A 22705-nucleotide genomic window follows, 5' to 3' on the forward strand; every position below is an offset into this window, starting at 1 on the left:
ACTTCCTTCTTACAGAATACTGCTGATCGCAACTGCGAGCTCACTGCATTAGCTTTACTACACCTAGATTCAATATCACTTACTATATTACCAACCTGGGAGAACACACAACCTAAATACTTGAAATTATCAACCTGTTGTAGCTTTCTATCACCCATCTGACATTCAATTCTGTTGAATTTCTTACCTACTGACATCAGTTTAGTCTTCGAGAGGCTATTTTTCATACCATACTCATTGCACCTATTTTCAAGTTCCAAGATATTAGACTGCAAGCTTTCGGCACAGTCTGACATTAAGACCAAGTCGTCAGCATAGGCCAAACTGCTTACTACATTTCCACCTAACTGAATCCCTCCCTGCCATTTTATATCTTTCAGCAGATGATCCATGTAAACTATGAACAGCAAAGGTGAAAGATTACAGCCTTGTCTAACCCCTGTAAGTACCCTGAACCAAGAACTCATTCTACCATCAATTCTCACTGAAGCCCAATTGTCAACATAAATGCCTTTGATTGATTTTAATAATCTCTGAAGCCCAATTGTCAACATAAATGCCTTTGATTGATTTTAATAATCTATCTTTAATTCCATAGTCCCCCAGTATAGTGAACATCTTTTCCCTTGGTACCCTGTCATATGCTTTCTCTAGATCTATGAAACATAAACACAATTGCCTATTCCTCTCGTAGCATTTTTCAATTACCTGGCGCATACTGAAAATCTGAAAATCTGAGTATGGTATGAAAAATAGCCTCTCGAAGACTAAACTGATGTCAGTAGGTAAGAAATTCAACAGAACTCAATGTCAGATGGGTGATACAAAGCTACAACAGGTCGATAATTTCAAGTATTTAAGTTGTGTGTTCTCCCAGGATGGTAATATAGTAAGTGATATTGAATCTAGGTGTAGTAAAGCTAATGCAGTGAGCTCGCAGTTGCAATCAGCAGTATTCTGTAAGAAGGAACGACTGATCGCACCCTCCCTTCCAAGATGCCAGTGAATACTTTGCCTAGTATACTAATCAATGAGATACCTCGATAGTTGTTGCAATCCTTCCTGCTCCCTTGCTTATAGATAGGTGCAATTACTCCTTTTGTCCAATTTGTAGATACCTTCCCAACACTCCACGGTAATTTTACTACTCTATGAAGCCATTTCATCCGTGCCTTCCCACTATACTTCATCATTTCAGGTCTAATTTAATCTATTTTTAATCTATATATTTACCATCCTTTTCACTTCCTCAAGCGTAATTTCACCAACATCATTTTCCTCCTCCCCATGAGCTTGGTTGTTCGCAACACCACCAGGATGATTTTCTTTTACATTGAGATGTTCAAAATATTCCCTCCACCTCTTCGATGATTCCCTGGGATCTATTATGAGTTCACCTGAATTACTCAAAACACTGTTCATTTCCTTTTTAGCTCCCTTCCTGAGATTCTTTATTACTGTCCAGAAAGGTTTCCCTGCTGCTTGACCTAGCCTTTCCAGGTTATTACCAAAATCTTCCCATGACTTCTTTTTGGATTCAACAACTATTTGTTTCGCTCTGTTTCTTTTATCTACATACAAATCCCTGCCTGCCTCGGCCCTTGTTTACGTTTACAGGCTGCTCTCACTTCATTGTTCCACCAAGATGTTTGCCTTTTCCCATCTTTACACACAGTTGTTCCTAGACATTCCCTTGCTGTTTCTATTACGGCATCCCTGTATGCCACCCATTCACTTTCTATATCCTGAACCTGCTTACTGTCTACTGTTCGAAACTTCTCACTAATCATATCCATGTACTTCTGTCTAATTTCATCATCCTGGAGATTTTCTGCCCTTATTCGTTTGCAGACAGATTTCACTTTCTCTACCCTAGGCCTAGAGATACTTAATTCACTACAGATCAGATAGTGGTCTGTATCATCGAAAAATCCGTGAAAAACTCGTACATTCCTAACAGATTTTCTGAATTCAAAGTCTGTTAAGATATAGTCTATTATGGATCTGGTACCCCTAGCCTCCCATGTGTAGCGGTGAATAGCCTTATGCTTGAAGAATGTATTCGTAACAGCTAAACCCATACTAGCACAGAAGTCCAGCAAACGCTTCCCATTCCCATTAGCTTCCATATCTTCCCCATATTTACCAATCACCCTTTCGTATCCTTCAGTTCTATTCACAACTCTCGCATTGAAATCTCCCATTAGCACTATTCTATCCTTGCTGTTGACCCTGACCACGATGTCACTCAATGTTACATAAAACTTGTCAACTTCATCCTCATCTGCACCCTCACATGGTGAATACACGGATACAATTCTTGTCCTAATTCCTCCAACTGACAAATCTACCCACATCATTCGCTCATTTACGTGCCTAACAGAAACTAGGTTATGTGCAATGGTATTCCTGATAAAGAGCCCTACCCCAGACTCTGCCCTTTCCTTTCTAACACTCGTCAAGTACACTTTATAATCTCCTATCTCTTCCTCATTATCTCCCCTTACCCGAATATCACTTACTCCTAGCACATCCTGATGCATCCTCTTTGTTGACTCAGCCAGTTCTACCTTCTTTCGTCCATAAGCCCCATTAATATTAATAGCTCCCCATCAAATTCCATTTCGTTCGCCAAGTTGTTTCCAAGGAGTCCCTCGCCTGTCAGATGGGAGTGGGACACCATTACTCCCATAGGTCCGAGGCTTGCTTAAAATGTTCTGACCTCGGTACTGTAAATTCATGAAGCAGGATGCTACCCTACTTGCACATAGTCCAAGTGAGGATCTCTCCTCTAACGGGTTATGGACCACCGGTGAATTGTATAGTCCTAGCCGCCTGAGCACAAGGAGGGCCATGACTCGGAATATGTCCGAGATGCCCACTCCCATCCCATAGCAACTGGTATCCCGACTCTCAGGACCTCTTACTAGGCCACTCAGCCGTTGCCCATGGTTCATGAACTAGGACGTGACTACAGTAACCCACAAACATGAACCATTCGAGTCCCATTAGTCGAAAAAAAAATTACCATCAGAATGTTGGCCAACGGGGTAGGGGAGGTGGTGGTATACAATTTATAATCACTATATTGCGTGCCAAAAGTCTGGATTAAATTCCAAACCTCTCCGCAGTGCTCTTATGGAGTGAGGGCATATGACACAGTTGATGGTGATTTGTCCGTTGGATGGGGGCTTCAGAACTTAAGCAGACCCCTTGGTGTTATTGGACAGGAGTAGGCTATGTGCCGGCACCTGGTTTCACCATTTCCCTTCCTGCTATCCTACATCACGTCATTAATTTCATTTCATTAACTCCTGTGATAAGGTTGACATCAGGAAGGGCATCCGGTCATAAAAACCCGCCACTACAGATTCATCTCACCTCATACCCGACCCCGTAAGGAAACGGGACAAGGGTTGTACAAACATACAAACAAACATTGGCGAATGTAAGAATTCTTCATTGGAGATTTTTTCAAAATGTTTCTTCCATCGGTCAAGGATCTCAGTTGGTCTTTGTAGTAGTTTCTAGTAGTCATCCTTTATGGTCATGACATGTCCAATATCCTCTGTGGAATGGTGATAATTTTTTGCTAGTTGGTAAATATATTTTGCTCCCTCTGGGGTGTTGAGTTTATCATACATGTCTCTGTAATGTTATTCTTTTACCTTTGCCACTTTCTGTTTTGCTAGTGACTTTATTCGTCCATATTGTTGACCATCACCATTGACTCCCGAATTGAGCCAGGTCTTGTAGGCTTATTTATTTTCTTTAATAGCCTCTTGTACATGTTTGCCCCACCACCAAGCCTCCTAGTTAATGAAACAACATCCAGGTTTTGTTGTACCCATGATGGTCGTGGCACAGGTCTTTATGTGTTCAGTGACTGTTGTCCAAATCTATTAAAGAAACTATTTAAAATAGTTTATGTTGGGTCCACCTTGTCAATACACTTTTAATGATTGAAAATTATTTATTCTATCATACATGTTTCAAGAACAATATGCATTCCCTTCATCAGTGATTAAAATAGTTTATTTAATAGATTTAGACAAGTCGGTACAGGATCAAATAAAATACCTATTATGGTTAAGTTTATCAACAGCATTGTCCAGGCATCATTTACATGTTATCTATGTTGTATTACTAAGGGTGCAAAAGAAGTTTTCAGCTGGGTGTAATGCCGGTTTATTTTCCACCACTTAATTTTCTCAGACATAGACTTCAGGTTTTTCTACAGAGATCGAGGTGCATTCTAAAACTGAAGGAGGAGCAGATGATGTTGGGGTGCAATATTATCAGATGGAATAACATTAGTGTCAGTGACTGACTTCAGGTCACGCCTTCATACTAACCAGTATTTAATCTGTGTACTTCTTCCAACACTGCTAAAAGCAATGAGGTGCTATGGACGCTTTCTGCAAAAGATGTTGGCTACCGCCAAGTCAAATGCTGTAGCACAATCCAAGATTCTGTTCCCATCCTCGTTTCTCTCTCCAAAAGCCCCGACCTCCATGCATTCTCTCATATCCATCCCAATTTTCCCCGATGTGTCCATTTAAGTCACCACTAATGAAGAGGAGCTCGGTTTTCCTCAAGCAGTTGTAGGTGAGTTTCAAGGCTGGTCCAGAATTCATCCTTTTCATCATTGGCACATCCAGTTTGTGGGGCATACCAGGAGATTACGTGCAACGATTTTGTTCCACTACTAATCTTGATGGACATCAGTCGATCGGATAAATGGCTATGGTATGATCTCGGATGCTAGGGCTCGCAGCAATAGCTAACGCCATTGTGGTTAGGTGTTTCCTGTGGTAGAACAACTTGTATCCTTCATTATCTTTAACCCTGGAACCAGTCCACTTTGTTTCTTGGATGTAGGCAACGTCTGTGCCGGTTATTCAGTACATCAGCAAGTTCCCAACTTAGACTTCAGAGTACCAATGTTCATGGATGGCATCCTGATTTGTTGGACTTGTTTCTTTCGCCCACACTGTCCTTTCCCATTTCTCACACCATTCAGGTGATAACGATCTGTGTCACCTACAGCGGGGAACGCCCTAGCAGTTTTTATCTTAATATTTTTTCTAGCCTATGCATTTATATGTAGCAGATGTTTTTATCAACCGCCTTGTTGCTGAAAGCCTGACATTGAACCCTCCTCTTTTACTTGGCCTTGGGACAGGCAACAGCAACTACTTAGCTATTCAATTGGGAACATGCATCATTTTCAAAAATATTTTTTTTGAAAAGTACACCAATGAAATAGTACGTAAACGTATTACATTGTGGTATGTTGCCTTGTTTTCTACCATTAAAAAAATATTTAATAGTGCCTTTCCGCAAGGCGAGTGAAACGGCCTCTGACGTAAGCGGCGCGCTGTGACGTCACGATCCAGTACCGCATGGAGCTCTACCAGCCGTTGTGCATCAGCCGTTGCTAAAAGCCGATTGTTTATTATTCACGATTGCGAATAACTTCGAAATGACAGAAGAAAGGTTCGAAACAGCACAGTCAGACAATCTACCATGTGTAGATGTCATCATTCTTGAAAAATGTGACTTTTGTGGCCGCAGAAATTTGCGGATAACAAGCAAGTTTGTAAGTGGCGTCTTTTATATACGTGCAATGTACTGTAATCCATAGTATTAGGATAACAACGAACCTGGATAGATATCACATCACTTTCAACATTTCCTTCTAGACTGATTCCCCTATTAAAGAATAACATTACATTTTCGGGCTTTCAGCATTAGTAAAGTAAGAAATCGGATTTCAGCACTAACATAAACATATAGGTAGCATTATAGTACTAGTCCGCTTCTGTGATGTAGTGGTTAATGTGTGCCACTCCCGGAGGCCCGGTTTCGATTCCCGGCTCTGCCATGAAAGTTGAAAACAAATATTACGAGGACTGGAACGGGGTCTACTCAGCCTCGGGAGGTCAACTGAGTAGAAGGGTTTCGAATCCCACCTCAGCCATCCTCGAAGTGGTTTTTCGTATTTTCCTACTTCTCCTCCAGGCACCTAAGGCCACGGCCGTTTCCTTCCCTCTTCCTTGTCTATCCCTTCCGATCCTCCCATCCTCCAACAAGGCCCCTGTTGAGAATAACAGGTGAGGCCGCTGGGCGAGGTAATGGCCCTCCTCACCAGTTTCATCACCATACCCAAAGTCTCACGTTCCAGGACACTGCCCTTGAAGTGGTAGAGGTGAAATCCCTCGCTGAGTCCGAGAGAAAACCAACCCTGAAGGATACACTGATTAAGAAAGAAAGAAAGAAAGAAAGAAAGAAAGAAAGAAGGAAAGAAAGATCATAGTACTATAGGGCTATAATCTATCATTCCCAAAAAAATATATATTTATGGTTGGGACAACTGGCCTACCCACTTCCAGGGCCCATGAAAGAGAATTAAATATCTTTGTGGAGGGAAAAAGTTAAACATGATAAAGATAAATATGACTTCATCTAGTTTTCACAAGTCGGGCTGGGTGGTTCAGACTGTTGAGGTGCTGGCCTTCTGACCCCAACTTGGCAGGTTCGATCCTGGTTCAGTGCGGTGGTAGTTGAAGGTGCTCAAATACGTCAGCCTCGTGTCGGTAGATTTACTGGCACGTAAAAGAACTCCTGCAGGACTAAATTCCTGCACATCGGCGTCTCCGAAAATCGTAGAAGTAGTTAGCGGGGCGTGAAGCCAATAACGTTAATTACATTTGGCTTTTAACAAGCTGAGCATATCAGGAAAGAAAAGTGTCCCGGTGACATTTTAGTCGTTCAATACAGGAATGTCTTTGGGTGCTGTGACTTTTACTTTTTTTTTTTTTTGCTTTACGTCACACCGTCACATATAGGTCTTATGGCGACGATGGGACAGGAAAGGCCTAGGAATGGGAACAAAGTGGCCGTGGCCTTAGGTACAGCCTCAGCACTTGCCTGGTGTGAAAATGGGAAACCACGGAAAACCATCTTCAGGGCTGCCGGCAGTGGGGTTCAAAACCCACTATCTCCCGGATGCGAGCTCACAGCTGCGCGCTCCTAACCGCACGGCCAACTCGCGCGGTATTTTTACCCTTCGGTTTATTGACCTGGCTTGTATAACCTAAAACTTAGGCTGTTGTTGTTTGAGTCATCAGTCCATAGACTGGTTTGATGCAGCCCTCCATGCCACCCTATCCTGTGCTAACCTTTTCATTTCTACGTAACTATTGCATCCTACATCTGCTCTAATCTGTTTGTCATATTCATACCTTGGTCTACCCCTACCGTTCTTGCCACCTACACTTCCTTCAAAAACCAACTGAACAAGTCCTGGGTGTCTTAAGATGTGTCCTATCATTCTATCTCTTCTTCTCGTCAAATTTAGCCAAATCGATCTCCTCTCACCAATTCGATTCAGTATCTCTTCATTCGTGATTCGATCTATCCATCTCACCTTCAGCATTCTTCTATAACACCACATTTCAAAAGCTTCTATTCTCTTTCTTTCTGAGCTAGTTATCGTCCATGTTTCACTTCCATACAATGCCACGCTCCACACAAAAGTCTTCAAAAACATCTTTCTAATTCCGATATCAATGTTTGAAGTGAGCAAATTTCTTTTCTTAAGAAAGCTCTTCCTTGCTTGTGCTAGTCTGCATTTTATGTCCTCCTTACTTCTGCCATCGTTGGTTATTTTACTACCCAAGTAACAATATTCATCTACTTCCTTTAAGACTTTGTTTCCTAATCTAATATTTCCTATATCACCTGCCTTCGTTTGACTGCACTCCATTACTTTTGTTTTGGACTTATTTATTTTCATCTTGTACTCCTTACCTAAGACTTCATCCATACCATTCAGCAACTTCTCGAGATCTTCTGCAGTCTCAGATAAAATAACAATATCATCGGCAAATCTCAAGGTTTTGATTTCCTCTCCTTGGACTGTGATTCCATTTCCAAATTTCTCTTTGATTTCCTTTACTGCCTGTTCTATGTAAACATTGAAAAGGAGAGGGGACAAACTGCAGCCTTGCCTCACTCCTTTCTGGATTGCTGCTTCTTTTTCAAAGCCCTCGATTCTTATCACTACAGACTGATTTTTATACAGGTTGTAGATAATTCTTCGTTCTCGGTATCTGATCCCTATCATCTTCAGAATCATAAATAGCCTGGTCCAATCAACATTATCGAATGCCTTTTCTAGATCTACGAATGCCATGTACGTGGGCTTGTCCTTCTTGATTCGATCCTCTAAGATCAGACGTAAAGTCAGGATTGCTTCACGTGTTCCTACATTTCTTCTGAAGCCAAATTGATCTTCCCCCAACTCAGCTTCAACTTGTTTTTCCATTCTTCTGTAAATAATACGTGTTAAAATTTTGCAGGCATGAGATACTAAACTAATAGTGCGGTAGTTTTCACACCTGTCAGCACCTGCTTTCTTGGGAATAGGTATAACAACATTCTGCCGAAAATCGGATGGGACTTCTCCTGTCTCATACATCTTGCACACTAAATGAAATAACCTTACCATGCTGGTTTCTCCTAAGGCAGTCAGTAATTCAGAGGGAATATCATCAATTCCAGGTGCCTTGTTCCTATTTAGGTCACTCACAGCTCTGTCAAACTCTGACCTCAAAATTGGGTCTCCCATTTCATCAGCATCAACAGCCTCTTCATGTTCCAGAATGAAATTATCTACATCGTTACCTTGATACAACTGTTGGATATGCTCCTGCCATCTTTCTGCTTTGTCTTCTTTCCCTAGAAGTGGCTTTCCATCTGAGCTCTTAATATTCATGCACCTAGATTTCCTTTCTCCAAAGGTTTCCTTGATTTTCCTGTATGCAGCATCTACCTTTCCCAGGACCATACAGCCTTCGACATCCTTGCACTTCTCCTTCAGCCATTCTTCCTTAGCTACCTTGCACTTTCTATCCACTTGATTCTTTAATCGCCTGTATTCTTTTCTGCCCTCTTCATTTCTAGCATTCTTGTATTTTCGTCGTTCATCAATCAGGTCTAGTATCTCCTGAGTTATCCACTGATTCTTAGTTGATCTTTTCTTCCTTCCTAACATTTCTTCAGCAGCCCTACTGACTTCATTTTTCATGACTCTCCACTCTTCCTCTACTGTGTTTCTTTCGGCCTTTTCATTTAGTCCTTGTGCAACATGTTCCTTGAAACGATCCATCACACTCTTTTCTTTCAACTTGTCTAGATCCCATCTTTTTGCATTCTTTCCTTTCTTCAATTTCTTCAACTTCAGATGGCATTTCATGACCAACAAGTTGTGGTCAGAGTCCACGTCTGCTCCTGGGAAAGTTTTGCAATCCAACACCTGGTTTCTGAATCTCTGCCTAATCATAATGAAGTCTATTTGATACCTTCCAGTGTCTCCAGGTCTCGTCCACGTATACAGCCGTCGTTTGTGGTGTTTGAACCAAGTATTGGCGAGGACTAAATTATGGTCAGTGCAGAATTCAACCAGCCGACTTCCTCTTTCGTTCCTTTGTCCCAATCCAAATTCTCCTACTGTGCTACCTTCTCTTCCTTGGCCTACCACTGCGTTCCAGTCTCCCATCACAATTAGATTCTCGTCACCTTTGACATATTGTATTAAATCTTCTATCTCCTCATATATTCTTTCAATTTCTTCATCATCCGCTGAACTAGTAGGCATATAGACCTGCACTATTGTGGTGGGCATTGGTTTGGTGTCTATCTTGGCGACAATAATTCTTTCACTATGCTGGTCGTAGTAGCTTATCCGCTGCCCTATTTTCTTATTCATTATTAAACCAACTCCTGCATTACCCCTGTTTGATTTCGTGTTGATAATTCGGTAGTCGCCTGACCAAAAATCCTGTTCTTCCTGCCAACGTACTTCACTTATACCAACTACATCTAACTTTAACCTATCCATCTCCCTTTTCAGATTCTCTAACCTACCACAACGATTCAAACTCCTAACATTCCACGCTCCGACTCGCAGAATGTCAGTATCCATCTTCCTGATGATCGCCCCCTCTCGTGTAGTCCCCACCCGGAGATCCGAATGGGGGACTAGTTTACCTCCGGAATATTTTACCCGGGAGGAAGCCATCATCAGTACATCTTTCATACAGAGAGAGCTGCATGTCCTCGGGAGGTGGTTACAGCTGTAGTTTCCTGTTGCTTTCAGCCGTGTAGCAGTATCAACACAGCTAAGCCATGTTGAGTATTATTACAAGGCCGTATCAGTCAATCATCTAGACTGCCGCCCTTGCAACAACCGAAAGGCTGCTACCCCCCTTTCGATGAACCATTCGTTAGTCTGGTCTCTCAACAGATACCCATCCGATATGGTTGCACCTGCGGCTCGGCTATCTGCATCATTGGGACACGCAAGCCTCCCCACCGCGGCAAGGTCACATGGTTCGCAGAGGAGGGCTAAGTTGGATAATATTTTAAACACCTACATCACTATTTTCACCTGTGTGCAATTATGTTATTTATTTCATTAATATTATGATAATTATTATAATTGAGCATTGTTAACTTATAAGACCCCAACAGACAAGCGTTGGTTTTGTGTAGAGTTATACATTTGTTAAATTCACGTTGTTTCCTTTCATGATGTACACGCCTATTCTTTGTTACATTATAGAGTATTTAGATATAGCCTAAATTTCTTTACCAATTAAGCTCTTCAATAAAGACATACATAACTGTCCCATGCCAAGGTAAATTGGTAGAATTAGAGCTGTCAAAATGGTCCATAACCCCTTTGATTTATTATCTTGACATGGATCACCCAAAACATAGGTTAGGTTTGGAGAATACTTAAATAATCAGCATTATTTAATGCACTGTTTTTTACTTTCATATTCCAAGATGTAATTGAAGCATTTAAATAAAGCATCAAACATTAAAATTTAAAGTTTTACCACTAGAACAGCTGACATGGAAAAGTGATTTGAAAATTCAAACAAATTCATCTTACGTTAAAATCTTCAAAAAAATAAAAAAAATAAAAAAATAAACTGTAGACTTTTCCGATATATCACCAGCATTTCTCCGGCTCGCCAAAATCCATTTCTCCCTCGTTTTAGCGTCTTTGGAACATTTATAAACAATTTGTTTGGTACGGTATGCGATGTGCTATTGCACATCGGAACTCTACACCATTTATAAGTTTTCTGCCTCACTGTCTGCGCAGGATTCATTTTAAGTCTAAAATATACCACTCAGATTATTATCCAATGTATAGACCTCGAATTTAACCATACTAGACACTAACGTAAAGTAGAAATACGCGAAGTGTATCCTGCTTCTCACAGCACACTATGTGTTACTTCGTCTGCTAATTCAGTCAACCTGTACGATGACGTCAGACCAATGAGATCGCGTGCTTGCGTGACGTGACATTTTCGTAGATTTTTATCACGTTTGGAGTTATTATTTGTACATTCTGATCACATTTTTGAATTCTGCATGAAATTTTGAATCAGATTAGCATATTTTTAATTAAAACCCCGGATCATGCATGTTCCCTATTCACCCAGCAGTAACTGCAGGTGGAGTTAGGTTCATGGTAATTAAATTAGTGTTTTTTTCGTGTGGCTATTTCTAGCTGGGTGCAGCACTTTTAAGGCAGACCCTCCGATGAGGGTGGGTGGGATCTGCCGTGTGTAAGTAACTGCGTGTTATTGTGGTGGAGGGTAGTGTTATGTGTGGTGTGTGAGTTTCATTGATGTTGGGAACAGCACAAACACCCAGCCCCCTAGCCACTGGAATTAACCTATGAAGGTTAAAATCCCCGACCTGGTCGGGAATCGAACCTGGGACCCTCTGAACCGAAGGCCAGTACGCTGACCATTCAGCCAACAAGTCAAGACTTTTCTTGTTCATTAAAGAGGAAATGATTGTTTTCCAAGACGTGTTTGATGTTCCATTGTATTTTGTTAGTATGGTCTTTCTTAATTTTAGTGAAGTTATTCTCTGAGAAGAATTGTTCGGTTTTATTGACATAATCAGATTATAGCCTTGTCTAGCCCCTGTAATTACCTACTTTGAACCAAGAACTCATTTCTACCATCAATTCTGATTACAGCCTGATCATCCACATAAATGTCTTTGTCAAACTGAGTAACGCAGCCGATAGAGCACTGGCCTTCTGAGCTCAAGTTGGTGGGTTCGATTCCAGCTCAAACCAGTGGTATTTGAAATATCTCAAATACATTAGCCTCAAATTGGCAGATTCATTGATACTTGAAAGTATTCCTATGAGACAAAATTCCAGCACTTCGACAACTCCAAAAATCAAAAGTAGGATTTAAAAAACCATTATTATTATTATTATTATTATTATTATTATTATTATTATTATTAATAATAATAATAATAATAATAATAATAATAATAATAATAATAACAACCTACCCATGATCCCATAATTCTCAGTGTGGTCAACATCTCATCCCTTGGTACTCTATCTAGGGCCTTCTCTAGATCTACAAATCATAAGTACAGTATGTGTTCCTCTTGTTTTTTTTCAGTTTCTTGATACATACTGAAAATCTGGTCCTTACAGCCCCACTGTGTTCTGAAACTGCATTGTCTTTTATTCAGCTTTCTCTCCACCATTGATACTACCTTCTTTTCCAAAATTCCCATGAACACCGTGCTTAGATTCTGACCAAAGAAATTCCTTGATAGTTGTTGCAATCCGTCAGTGGGGGAGGGGATTATCTTGGTGGCTGTTGGCTTCCCACTCAGAAGGCTGAGGTCTACGTTCTAGTCGATCCTGGGTTAAGATTTTTATCTCAAAAATCATGTGACATCAGGAAGGATATCCAGCCCAAAACCCCTGGCTAAAACCAAACTGAACCTGGATGGCTCCAGCGACCCTAGAAATAGCTGAGATAAGCTGCATAAGGTCAGTCTTGTTGCAGTCCTTCCTGTTCTCCTGCTTATTTGCTTGCTGTTTTTTCTAATTATGAATTATTATTATTCTTCTTCCTCACTTTGATCTCAGTTTAGTGTGGTCGGCACTTGATATGGATTTGGCCCAGTTTTACTATCTGTTGATTGTTTTGGCTTCCATGGTCAAGGTGATGGTTTTATAACTGCCTGGCATTTCCATTTCATCACTACATCACTTTCCGTTGTACAAAAGGCCATTCGGGATTTCCAGTGACGAGTTTGAAGGCCGCTGGTGGTGCTGTTATCAACTTGATCATGTCAAAATGGGGCGTGATGATTCACATCAGTACTGAGAATATGTGTGTAGAGTTTTGTGAGATTAGCTGCAACGATGCCGAAGCGGTTTGACCCTTACTGGGAGGGCTACATAACAGCCCTTTTTGATGCTAAATATAGCTGTTCTGCAATCCAAGGAATGTGCAAGAAGCATAATTTCTTGATATCAAATAACGGGATCACTGCTGCATTTAATAAAAAAGGCAAAGGCCAAGTGGGCTTAATTCCAGAGGACAAAAAGACAGGCAAATCCACAACCAGCCACCAGCCGTACATCAGAAGTGGTGAGGAAAGTGAAGGCCCTTGTCTCGAGTGGTAACCTTGTCCCCACAAAGGACTATCGCACGTAAGTTGGGGATGTCTGTTTCAACTGTTAACACTATAATCAACAAAGACCTGCAATTAGAAAAGCGGCATAAGCACTGAGTTCACAAGCTGTTGCCTCGTCACATTTCAGAATATTGCACTAATGCAAGAAAGCCGTATGAGGGCTATCTGGCAGGGAACGGTTGGAAAAATGTGATGACAATAGACAAAGCATATGTTTACCTTAGTGATTGTAATAAACCCCACTCGATTTAGTACCGCCCTAGAGACAAAAGAATTGATCAAATATTGTATAAAGAATGCCAGGAAAGTTTTCCAAGGGGTTTCATGATCATCGCTGGATACTGCTACAGTGTAAGTTAACCATTCACCGTGTCACTAATAATGTGAAGGTGAACTCTACATACTATCAGCACAGATATCCCAGCACTGTATGGAAGGGTGAAAAATCAGTTATGTGTTCAGCCACACCTCTCGTTCGACTTGTCTGTTCTTAGAGAGAATGGAGATGGAAATTGGAATCCGTGCAATTCCTTTTACTGACATTCCATTGAAGGCACCCGATGGGTCACCTATGGACTTCTGTGCATTTGGACTCCAAAAAAGGGCCTTAGGAAATAGACGTCCACACACTATCAACGGCCTCTGGAAAGCCTGTCAGGAGAAGTAGGATAAGATAGACGTGCTAGCTCTGCAAAAAAGTCTGCTGCAATGGAAATTACATTATCAGCCTATAGCTAGAAATGCTGGCTTTCCAATTGAGCATAATCATTGGTGGAAAATGGCTTTTCATAAGCTAACTAACCTTCAGACATCGCCCCCAGAGATCCCGAAGGACCTTCTGTACATGGTATCCAAAAGTTGCCAGAAATCTCACCGATGGAAGGATCTAACCGATGATCATACCCCTTTCAGCCTCAGTGAGCTCTCATCACATGTCCATTTTGACCACTGTACTGGTAGGTAGTAAACATTTCTGAGTGCTCACAGCCTTATGACATGTTGAGTAACATATAAGATCAATCTGCTTTCCTTTTAAACAATGTCCAGTCATTCATAGCAATGTGGTGTATGTGAGAAGTGATTCTGTTATTGAAACATAATGTAATACTCAAGAGTTACAATACCCGTGTGTAATTTGACACAATCTAAGCTTTCATTTTGATGCAAAACTAGTCCTGAATTACAAAGTTTGGAAACAGGATTTAATTTATGATATTTCTTCTTTTTATAAATGAGATTCTGTTCTCACATTTATGACTTAATTTGTTTTAAATCTTAATTTTTCATCATTCTATTCCACATATGTTCACATTAGAATTATAATGATTGTGTAGTAAACGTACTGTACCATGAGGTTCTCTAGTCTTTTCTCTTCATCTCTAGGTACAGTGCTGGTGACTGATGCTATTTCAGCCTTGGGCCTTCGAGAAGGTACTCATCAGCTGGGACAGCAAACCATAGAAGTGAGAAAAGGTCGAGCTTATTTAGCAGGAACAGATACCTTATGTGGGAGCATTGCAACTATGATTGAATGTGTACGATACTTCCTTGATGCAACTGGTGAGTTATCACTGTAATGTAAAACAGTAAAACTACAATTATTGCATTATTTTTCAGGAATGTGAAAAAACATGTAGAACTGAAATAGGAAATGTTTAGAATTAACAATTACATTATCTTAGTGTAGCAATTCCTGCCTGTTGCTATAGTATAAACTGTCCTCGAGTTACAGAAACTATTCCATGACCCCCTCTAGGGACACCATGACCTTGACGTCGGTGTGGGGCTTGTGGGCTTGATCCCGAGGGCTGTGTCAGCTCAGGGTTACCCATGCTGGATTAGCTTTGGTGTAGAGCCAGACTAACGAGGTGTCCCCCGAGTTGGCTGAGAGGTGTCTGTGCCTTTTATTCTCAAAAAAAAAAAAGGAAAAAAAAAAAGAAAAAACTGCATCCAGTAAAGTGCTAAAAAGGAAAATTAGAAGATGAATGTGACGAACGGCTCCCTCGATTCCTGGTCGCCTCCAGGATCGATGGTCAGAGCTTCTTAGAAGAATGTACATTCATGATTAGCAATGCAATTGAAGATATTGTTTGTGGTGAAGTTGATGAAATGTGTAAGCTTCGTGATGGCTCCATGCTAATAAATACATCGATGGGTGAACAGAGTCGATGGTTACCTGAGGCAAAAATGTTTGGCAATGTGGCAGTTAAAATCAAGAAGCACAAATCCCTTAACTCCTGCAAAGGGGTAATTTTCCGCAGGTATTTGATAAGGGCTTCCAATGACGTTATCATTCGAAATCTTGCACGTCAGGGCGTTACCGACGTACAGAGATTAAAGAGGCATGTCGGTGATAAGCTGCTCGATACGGGCACTTTCTTCTTGACCTTTAGCGCCTAGTCACTGCCTGAACGTATCCAAGTCGCGATGTTACATTTAACTGTACGCCCATACAATCCAGCACCAGTGAGGTGTTATAACCGCAAAAAGTTTGGCCACACTTCATTGTGCTGTCATGGTTTGTTGACCTGTGCTATGTGTGGAAAATGTGAGCATGCTGGTATTGAGTGTACACCACTGCCAATGTGCGTCAATAGCATTGGCGTGCATTCTCCGATATCCAAAGAATGCCCAACGTTCAGGGAGGAGAAGAAGATACAGGAGATAATACTGCATAAGCTTTCCTATCCAGATGCCCAGGGAAAGTTTAAAACTATGGCTGCTCCGGAGATCTCCACCTCCTTCGCTCAAAAGGTTGTGAATGTACGGATCACTCCACAAAGCTTCAATCCTGCAATAACCAGTTTAGAAAGACAAGCTCCATCAACCAGCCATGAACAAAGTGTTGCCTCGACAAGTACAGATGGTCCCAAGAAGGTTCTAGTACCTTCTGGGAAACCAACAAGAGCATCATTGCCAACGTTGCCTGGAAAGGGCCCTTCCCAGGTACGCTCGGATGGAAAGTCCTCCCCTCCCAGGGCGGGGGAAAAGACTTCCCCAAATAGGGCTGGAAATTCCAGCCCTCCTACCAAAGCCCAGATTATAAAGGAGGAGAAAGGGAAGTGCCAGCACTCCCTTAAAAAGTTGGAGAAGAAGCCTTCTCCAACTCCACTGGGGGTCACAGGATCCCCTAAGAAGACCAGCAATCAATTTGCTAGCTTTCCTTTGAATATTAAAGAAACGGTGGGCAAGAGTGAGAGGCCCGGATGGCCTCCTCTCCGATCCCTTTGTGGGGAATCCAGTTCTCCCAGAAAGAAGGCCCACTGCTCCAAATCTGAGAGTTTACCATCTATGGAGTGTTCAATCTCCAAGACACCCTCAACTGAGGAGACAATGGAAACTGAAGCACTCATTGTCGTGGATGTTGACGATGAAAAATTAGAAAACGACAAAAACGGTGGAAAATGGAAGGTAGTTGACTGAAAGAAGGGCAAGCAGTTGTCCTAATTTCATTACGCTACCAATTCACACAATGGCACTGTTGCAGTGGAACTGCAATGCTTACCACTGTTGACTAGCTGAGATACGTCAGCTTACAACCATCTTTGCGGCCTCCATAGTCTATCTACAGAAATCTCGTTTGAGACCTGGACACGACACAACTATGAGAGGATATTGTCTTTATTCTAAAGACAGAGTGGCTGTAGATGGCTCTGTGACAAGGGGTGATTGTACCCTAGTTCGCTCCGACGTCTTCAGGGATGAATTACCCACCCCGTACTCAGCTAGATGCAGTTACAATTCGCACTCTGTTGCCAGTAATGACAACGGTGTGCAGCGTGTACATTTCACTGGACTACGATCTTCAAATGCACTACAAGATCTGATCGCTCAGTTACCTCCTCGTTTTCTCTTGCTGGGAGACATGAACGCCCGTAACACACTCTGGGGTGGGGTTCTCTGTCTTCCTGTGCTAGGGGGGAGGATGCTCTAGCAGTTGATCAACCAGTTCGATCTTTGTGTGCTTAACACAAGGGAACCGACATATTTCATCAGCGCACATGGCACATTCTCACACCTGGATGTCACTTTGTGCAGCCGGGCGCTAGTTCCCCTGCTATGGTGGCAAGTACACGACGACCTCTGTGATAGTGACTACTTCCCAATAATTCTATCTCTCTCGAATCAAAGACAGTCTGAAGTACCCAAGCGCTGGTTACTTTGGCAGGCAAATTGGCCAGAATTTTCCAGATTCGCAGTGATGGCCGATGACATGCTGGAGTCTGTTGATGACCATGTTTTTTCCATTACTACTGGAATTCTAGCTGCTGCAGAGGAAATGATTCCTTCCTTGTCCAGGTTTCCTCACCGGAAACAGGTCCCATGGTGGACCAACGAAATTGCAGCAGCCATACATTATCGTCGGAATCCTACAATGGCCAATCATATCGCATTTAAGCGTATGCGCGCTGGCGACACATACTCTGTCATCACAAGTGTGGACAAAACTCTGCCGTATTGTCGGAGTACAGAATGTGCCCTCAGTCCCCGGAATCTCCATTAATGGAGATATTGGTACAATTCCTTCAGTCATTGCAGATACGTCCAGCTCTGGGAGATACGACTCTGCATTTCTACCAATTAAGCACGAAGCTTAGGCACACCATCTCTCTTTCACCTCTAGTGCTTCTCATCCCTACAACGTGTGTTTCACGGAGTGGGAGTTGCGGAGTGCACTCGCGCTTGATGCAAAGTGTGATAAACTGATATAACTTGTAAACAATATTCTCTCACCCATGGGTAAATAATGGAGTGGCTAGCTATCCGAACTACCAGAACAAGCTGAGAGCAATTAAGAAGACGACTACCGTGTGGCGGTCCTCTTTCCAGCGCTCACAGAGAGAGGCCATGGTATTTTGTAGGCTGATGATAGGTCATGGACGATCTACACACTCTTATCTCCTAAAGAGGGAAGACCCCCCCCCCCCCCAGTGTGTTGTTGTGGTGCCGACTTCACCATGGCCCACATCCTTACAGAGTGCGCCAATCCCTGTGGTCAAAGACGGAGTCTCGGCCCGCAGAAAATACTCGAATGCATACTAGCCGATGACACGAGTACTGCTGATCTCGTCATTTGCTTTATGTGCGACAGTGAATTAATGAAGGGTATATAAATTACAAGTGTACTGTTACTCGGGGTACGCACGTTCCCTTTTGATTCGTTAGTAATTTTTCAGCCAATTCATAAATTTTTTGTTTTATTCTGAACTGCGTTTCCAAATTCCTTCATTGAATATATGTTTTTATTTTATTTTAAATTTCTTTTCCACTGATTTGTTCAGAGAGGATGATTACTTAGTTGTACTTCCTCTTAAAACAAAACTTACTACCAGTATTCCTCGCTTTGTTCCAACTCCTAGCTCTTCCCTGTCCTATCGTCACCATAAGACCTATCCGTGTCGGTGTGACGTAAAGCAACTAAAAAAAAAAAAACAAAAAAAAAACAGTATTCCACGATGAATGTAATCGGTTGCAACTCTCTGTTTTACCAGAGTCATGTGCTACATATTATATAATGTTAAAAATACCTAAAAACTACATTATTCAAATTTATTTTTCATATATTTTTTTTATTATTTAGCTCATATGTGAAATTCCATTAGTTATGGTTGTACCTGACATTAATAGGAATCAGTCCTAGGGTTCAGTGCTTGCAAAATATTAAAAAGAAGACAAATTTCAATAATCTGACTCCTTTTTTGCTTCAAGGTCATGTATAAGTTCACATATTATTGTGGTTCTGTTATCATTTCACATGTTCAACTCTTATCTCATTCCAGTGCAAATATTCATGATTTTACAGATCTTCATATACTTGTTACAACCAAAATGAATATCAGTATGACATTATGAAAAGTTATTTTATTCATGTACTGTATGGTTTTTAGTGCTAGGAGTATCCAAAGATATGTTCAACTTGCCTGTTACAGGTCTTTCTATCTAATGCCCATGGGTGACCCATACCAAGAGGCAAATAATGAAAGAAATTGCCTTTTTTTATACAAGATGATTTTTCTTATTAAACCATGTATTTTATTTACCTCTATATTGTCCAACTCGTTGGCTAAATGGTCGGCGTACTGACCTTAGGTTCAGAGGTTTCTGGGTTTGATTCCTAGCCGGGTCGGGAATTTTAACCCTCATTGGTTAATTCCAGTGGCTCGGGGGCTGGGTGTTTGTGCTGTCTCCAATATCCCTACAACTCACACATCACACATAACACTATCCTCCACCACAATAACACGCAGTTACCTACACGTGGCAGATGCCGCGCACCCTCATCGGAGGGTCTGCCTTACAAGGGCTGCACCCGGCTATAAATAGCCACACAAAATTATTATTATTATTACCTCTATTTTTATTTTTATATATAGCAATATTACTGAATCAACGTGAACTCTTTTATTTTGTTTTTCCTTTCTTTTCAAAAGAGTTGTGTGACAAGTCCTGTTAAAGTAAATTGGCAAATAATAATAATTTAGTCGCTTATCTTAAAACATCGTTCTACATTGTTAATCATTGTTTCAGTTGAACTGCATGCATCCAAATGAAGGCGAGCCTTACTTTCCTTTCCGTCAGCGTTCTCACACACTCTTATCAGGAGTATTATGTTTCTACTTACCGTGCAAAACAAACTTCCTCACCAGCCGTATGTTCAAGGATGTAATACACATTGTATCACCACCAGCAAATTCCTAAAGCTGTGTGTGTTGGTATCTCATTCTTATAAAGCAGGCAGATATCCATGTTCTGTTCTTCTAATACAATCTGTCGTAGCAAAGTCACCTCCAAAAATTCAGGCAAGGCAGAAAAGTGCATATCTACTCCAAGTATGCTATTCCCACCTGAAATTTAGTCCTGCAGGAGTTCTTTTATGTGCCAGTATATCTACCAACAAGAACCTGACACATTTGAGCACCTTCAAATACCATCAGACTGAGCCAGGATTGAAAATGCTAAGTTGGGGTCAGAATGCCAGTGCCTCAACCGTCTGAGCCACTTAACCTGGCTGCAAACAAAGTGCTACTTATAACCTTAAATTTTAGGAAGGGTAGCCAGTTAGGAAGATGACTCCGCTAAATTAAGCCCATACACACTAGCCAGTAGTCAGGTAATCTCATAAAACTAACGTATAGCAACCATCTTGTCTAGTTAGTTTAAGCCTGACTGTCCTTTTAGGCGTCGGTATTTTACCACCCTCAGATGAGGTTAAGCTGCACATGTAGCCAAAGCCCTTCACAGCAAAGGTGGTCACGAGCAGGTTAACCTCAGAGGAGTCTGTCTGAAGCAGCCTGGTGTGGGGTAGGGCAGCTAGTTAGGTGAGGTTAAGCCTGCACAGAAAACCTTTCGTATATGCCATGTATAGCAGCCATCTTGCTTACTAGCCCAAGCCAATGTAGGGAAGGCAGCTGGTTAGGTTAACGTAGTATGTGGTTAAGCCTAAACTCTTACCTAGCATGAGGGTTAACACAGCATGAGGTTAAACCTGCAGTCTTAGCTAGCGTTAGGTTACGTTAGGTTACGTTAGGTTAAGTTAAGGTGTGAGGTCAATATGAGTAGGAAGGAGTGAGGAGGCAGCCAGAGTCCTAATAGACCACTACACCCGTTAAAGCAGTGTAACATAACATTAAATCCTTAACGGAATTGGATGAAACTGGCCCTGTATGTATTAACTGGGATGATGTTCCCCTTCACCATTCAACTTTGTTTAAGATGTAAATCTTTATAAACATTTTACCATTTTAAATGAGACTAGCCCACTATGTCATTGCAGAACATTTGGTAGGTTTAAGTGCTACTAGCACCATGCGTCATCTCTGCATAAGTGGAAAGATTTATTTTACTTTAATTTGTTTGTAAATTTTAATTCCTTTTATTAATTTTGTTTGATCTTAATTTATGATTAATTTTAAATGTTCTATATTTAATAAATTCCCATTTTTATAAATATGTTTTTAGTTTTGTTGACCTTAGCTGAAACTTGAGTGGAGGAGGATTAGACAGTGGGAAAATGTAGTGTTCTAAATTTATTTTATTTTCAACATTCATCTGTTTAAATTGTATTTCATCTCTGAGCTTTGACATAAAATTTTGTTATATCCTGTAGTATACATGTTATTTACCGGAAACTTATTTTCCTGTTACATCGTATTAACCATTCTAGAACTTTTCTCATTTCTTCAGCGTCAGCAAATGAGAATATTTGTGGATTGGTCGAAATAAAATTAATTGGTGTTGGCTAAAATAAAACTAATTTTTATCGATTGATAATAGTCAGCAAGATCTATCCTGTGCACTAATTGGGCATTTAATTTTGATGTGGTAATTTCCCCCTTTCCGGCTTGTTCGTTTTCCTTTTGGGGACACGAGTTACGCTGTCGCCTTTCGGATTTGGTTTTCTTGGAGAGCGGACATGGTCCATGACCACTCCCACTCGTGGGTGAACTCCAACGTTTCTGGGAAAGCATTTGCTTTGTTTTCAGTCATGGTAATGTAACTTAACTTTAAGTGTAGGCATTTTTCCCGCTGAGGTCTGATGTCGCCAGAGTAATTTGTCAAGTTCTTCCATCATATCCTGTGAGAAGGCAAGTAAAACGAAGAACAACGAAATCTGTTAGACAACTGCGCGATATACTTAAAACAGGCGAATTTGAAGCTTGGTGTGCATATCCACAGAAAGGAAGAAGTGTTGAGTTATTTGCTCAAGTTCCTGCTGCTAATTCTTGGGTTACCAGAAGGGATTGTTTAACTTGTTCGGAATGGAGGGAGATGTTGAAGATGCCCGCGATGGTTGCACCCTTATGTACTCTGCCGGGATGTTCTACCAGCACAGGCCATTACAGACACTGCAGTGAGTATGAAACCTTACCACATGTGCTGGGGAGTTGCCCTAAAGGAGAACTGCTTAGGATCAAAAGCCATAACATCATCAGAAACCTGATTGCTATTGCTCTTCGTCTCATAAATCTAGAAGTGTACGAAGAAGTTCACTGCATAGCCGATGGAGGCAGCACTCGCAGGATTGATATTATAGCGATTGACAGACGGAGGAACAAAGCAGAAATTATTGATCCTACGGTACGCTTTGAATCTTCAGCCTCTCAGCCGACTGACGTAGACATTGAGAAAAAGAATATCTATAATCCAACCA

The 22705-nt window shown here is 41.3% G+C and overlaps 1 protein-coding gene across 1 annotated transcript in view; it reads left to right on the plus strand.

Annotated features, from left to right (window-relative positions):
* The window catches only part of LOC136867105 (N-acetylglucosamine-6-phosphate deacetylase), a 125829-nt gene that overhangs the window by 95581 nt on the left and 7543 nt on the right, over positions 1–22705 (plus strand). Inside the window, exon 7 of the mRNA XM_067144210.2 lies at positions 14938–15114. Within this exon, the coding sequence (XP_067000311.2) occupies positions 14938–15114 (177 nt within the window). The remainder of the gene's footprint in view (positions 1–14937; positions 15115–22705) is intronic.

This window comes from Anabrus simplex, chromosome 3 (assembly GCF_040414725.1).
Source record: "Anabrus simplex isolate iqAnaSimp1 chromosome 3, ASM4041472v1, whole genome shotgun sequence".
NCBI classification, from domain to species: domain Eukaryota; kingdom Metazoa; phylum Arthropoda; class Insecta; order Orthoptera; family Tettigoniidae; genus Anabrus; species Anabrus simplex.